The 4,356-nt window shown below is 49.5% G+C and overlaps 1 protein-coding gene across 1 annotated transcript; it reads left to right on the forward strand.

Moving 5' to 3' along the window:
* Positions 1-1,182: 1,182 nt before the first annotated feature.
* LOC311606563 (olfactory receptor 13C7) lies at positions 1,183-2,142 on the forward strand (the record flags this gene model as incomplete). Its single annotated transcript, XM_084797842.1, has 1 exon — positions 1,183-2,142. One exon carries the CDS (start codon positions 1,183-1,185, stop codon positions 2,140-2,142), a length of 960 nt encoding a protein of 319 aa, XP_084653968.1.
* Between the last annotated feature and the right edge of the window lie 2,214 nt (positions 2,143-4,356).

Here is a 4,356-nt window from a genome sequence, read left to right on the forward strand (position 1 = left end):
TCTCTCTCTCTCTCTTCTCTCCCCCTCTCTCCCTCTCACCTTCTCTCCCTCTCTCTCTCTCCCTCTCTCATGTTATGCATGTGTGTTCATATGTGTATGGGTATGCATGCACATGTGTATGTGTGTGTGTGTGTGTGTGTGTGTGTGTGTGTGTGTGTGTGTATGTATGTATGTGTATGTAGGTCAAAAGTTGATGTCAGGAGTCTTCTTCAGTCACTCACTTTTTTCCTGAGTCACATTCTCCCAGTTAACCTGGCCTAACTAGCCAGTTTGCCTCAGAGGTCCCTGGTCTTTGCCTCCTGAGCACTGGGGTTTCATGCTGGCCATTATAGATATCCGGTTTTCTATTAAGGTGCTGGATACTTGATCTTTGATCCTCACAGCTGTTCAGTAAGAACTTTGTCCACTGGGCCATCTCCTCCCGACTCCCACAGACTTTATTCTTCTAAAACGAATGGCAGCAGTTGGCATTTGAAAAGTTGTTCACAGGAGTCATTTCAGAACGGAGAGATGCTACCTTCAGCGAGGTCCATACCCGCTTCTGTTGTGGAGTTGAGAGCACTAAAAGCCTGGGGCCAGCTCAGTCCAGTCCCAAGGCTTACAGGACCTGAAGGTGAAAAGCAGCGCTCGTGAATAAATACCTGCGTCCTCCTGATTTGCCTTAGTCTCGCGGTGCTGCCTGGGCTCCCATAGCAAAGAGAAGGAGGCTTACTCTGGGTGGGTGCTCTGCACACTTGGCCCTGTGCTTCACAGCCTGCTCCTTCCCTTCCCTCCACAAGGCAGCCAGTGGAGGACCATGGCCTCTTGGTGACCTTCAGAGGCTGCAAACGCCTTGAGAGCTGGGCCGACTTCTGCAAACCCTCGTTTTCCCCAGAATCTTATCCATATAACTTCTCTTATTATTTCTCTCCAGTGTTTTACAGAGATGGTTTACACACGCTGCCATTCTCTGAACTGTCCTTTGAAGGAAGGACAGTCCCAACTCACTTGTTCCCAAGCTAGAGAGTTAAATGTCTGTCTGCTGTGTATTTCCTAGAGGTGAACAACCCCACAGAGACGGGAAGCCTGTGAGGGTGTCTCCAGCTGCTTGGTGAGACAAGCCTTGGCTTCCCAGGAGCTTTTAGAGTAAGAAGATGTGGATGCTGGTTGCTGAGTTCCCACAGATTGCAAAGCGGGTATATCATGGACAGATCCAATGAGACCTCCCCTGTGACGGGCTTCATCCTCCTGGGCCTCTCCGCCCACCCAAAGCTGGAGAAAACATTCTTCATGCTCATCCTGCTGATGTACCTGGTGATCCTGCTGGGCAATGGGGTGCTCATCCTGGTGACCATCCTGGACTCCCACCTGCACACGCCTATGTACTTCTTCCTGGGGAACCTCTCCTTCCTGGACATCTGCTACACCACCTCCTCCGTCCCCCTCATTCTCGACAGCTTCCTGACCCCCAGGAAGACCATCTCCTTCTCGGCCTGTGCTGTGCAGATGTTTCTCTCCTTTGCCATGGGAGCCACGGAGTGTGTGCTCCTGAGTATGATGGCTTTTGACCGTTACGTGGCCATCTGCAACCCCCTCAGATACCCTGTGGTCATGAGCAAGGCTGCCTATGTGCCCATGGCTGCCGGCTCCTGGGCAGGTGGTATCACCAATTCTTTAGTGCAGACATCTTTGGCAATGCGGCTGCCCTTCTGTGGGGACAATGTCATCAATCACTTCACCTGTGAGATCCTGGCAGTCCTGAAACTGGCCTGTGCTGACATCTCCATTAATGTCATCAGCATGGTTGTAGCCAACATGATTTTCTTGGCAATCCCAGTTCTGTTCATCTTTGTCTCTTACATCTTCATCCTCACCACCATCCTGAGGATCCCCTCTGCTGAGGGGAGGAAGAAGGCCTTCTCCACCTGCTCTGCCCACCTCACTGTGGTGATCGTCTTCTACGGGACCATCCTCTTCATGTATGGGAAACCCAAGTCCAAGGACCCCCTCGGGGCAGACAAGCAGGACCTTGCAGACAAGCTCATCTCCCTCTTCTATGGGGTGGTGACCCCCATGTTGAACCCCATCATCTACAGCCTGAGGAACAAGGATGTGAGGGCTGCTGTGAGGGACCTGGTGGCTCAGAAACACCTGCGTGACTGACACTGAATCCAGGCTGCCATCATGCAGGACTTCCAGACTCCCCTTTGTGTTTATGAGGACAGAGTGACACGGTGAAAAGGAGGGACTTCCCCAGTGTCTAAGTCGTGACTACAGCCTAAGACTAAAAACAAACCTACTTTCTTTTTGTTAATCTTTCATAAGCAATGGTGCTTCTATCTAACAGGCTAGGAGGAAAATCCGTCACATCTCTGGAGAGGCTGGCTGGTGGTTTTGTGCTCGACCTCAGTAGCATCATAGCATAACTCTTTTATAACCAGAAGCTGGCACTCATCTCTGTGAAGACATTGGCGAACCTGGTTCTTGTTGTCCACTGTTTGCCCTGTGTGTGGACTTGCTGCCTATGGCATGTGCTTTGCTTTGTTATTACCCAGTGTGCTTTGGTATTACCCAGTATGCTTTGCTATTACCCAATGCTGTGTTTGACAAGAAAAACATGAAAGGGCCTGGCAAGTTGACTCAGTGGGTCGAGGTGCGTGTGTGCAAGCCAAGGAGATGGTTTAGTGAGTAGAGGTGCATCCCTGACAACCAGAGCTTGGGCCCTGTACCCCACAAGGTATTATAAAACTGACTCACAAGAGTTTTCCTCTGACCTCCTTGGGCATGCCCTGACATGTGTGTAGCTGTGTGTGTGTGTGTGTGTGTGTGTGTGTGTGTGTACACAGAGAGACATACTTAAAATAGTTTTTTAAATGTGTAGACGAGAAGCTTGCAAAATACCACTCTTGCTATCACAGTGGTTGGTGACCCTATTCCGGGAACACTTTTTTAGTCTTTGCATGAGGAAAAGAAGGCCATTACCTCACTGGTGGAACTTGTCTGTGAGGGAACATAGAGAACTGTGTGTCCTCTTTCTCCCCAGCCCAGCGCCGGCCACTACGTGTCACAGGTCTGCATGTCTCAGGCTTGCAGCTCTTATCACTTTCTCCCCCATATAACCTACAACACTCCTGGCCCTAGCATCTCCCAGCAATCCCCCAGGCCGGCCCAGATGATAAGATATTTTTAAACATGTATATACATAATATGTAGATATGTGCATATATTATAGCATTTACATATGAAGCAGGAGAAAGCAAATGACTATAGCAGTCCTCAGAGCAGTGGCTGTCGGTCTATCACGCTCCCCTCTGGCTCCAGCACAGGTGTGGTAGGCTGTGGTGTGCAGGTCTGGACACTTACACAGGTCAGCAGCAGCCTCAACAGCATTAGAGACCGGGAGCCATGACAACCAGGGGACTTTGAAGGGAAAAAGAGAGAACTCTGCCAAAACTTATTTAAAAATAATGTGGCCTTATTCAAAAGCCAGGCCAGACTCTGACCTGCTCAGTTAGCCTCAGCTCCCTGACTGAGGCACACTTTCACTCACTCTTCCATGTCGGTCTCATTCTCAGGTTCACTCGTTGTAGCTGCTGTTATCTACAGAGCTTCCTTTTCCAGATTCACTCATGGGGTAAACACTGTTGGTTCCCACAGTCAGAGAACAGTGTCTGGGGTGCAGAGACTGATCTGAGGGGCCTCACTCAAGTCACACACCAAGCACAGTGGCAAGTGAAAGCCTGACAGCCCAGCAGGGCTCACCTCTGATGCTGACCATGGGGCCAGTGTCATCTAAGCCCTCTGGATGCTGTCATAAAGGGGAAATTTGGAGTTGGGGACCACAGTGAAGAGGTCAAGGGACTCTGAGAGGGCAGGGAGGATCCAACAAAAGACCTGAGGAAACCTTCCTAACCTATGGAGATCCTAAAGAAGGAAGCCTGCTCCTGACTCAGACTGACAATTCCCTTTACCCTGGACCAATACAGCCTGCTCACAGGTAATTCCATTAAAGGCAAGAAATGAATAGATTTTTTTTTTTTGTAAAATTGAGATTTTTCTTTTCTCTTGAAAGAGATTCTCACCACACAACACTGGGTAGTCCTGGAACTCCTTATATAGACCAGGCTGGACTTGAACTCATAGAGATCCACTTGCCTCTGAGTCTGAAATCAAAGTTGTAAACCACCACACCCAACCTGGTCTTGTAATCATTGTGTTTTCTTTTCAGCTTTCCTTTGCCATATTTCCTCCCCATCTGATTTTCTGATTTTGCTTTTCTGTGTGTGTGTGTGTATGTGTGTGTGTGTGTGTGTGTGTGTGTGTGTGTATGTGTGTGTACATGACAGGAGAGCAGGAGAGGGGTGGGGAGGAACCAGA

This window comes from Acomys minous (assembly GCF_964271855.1).
Source record: "Acomys minous genome assembly, chromosome: 1".
NCBI lineage: Eukaryota > Metazoa > Chordata > Mammalia > Rodentia > Muridae > Acomys > Acomys minous.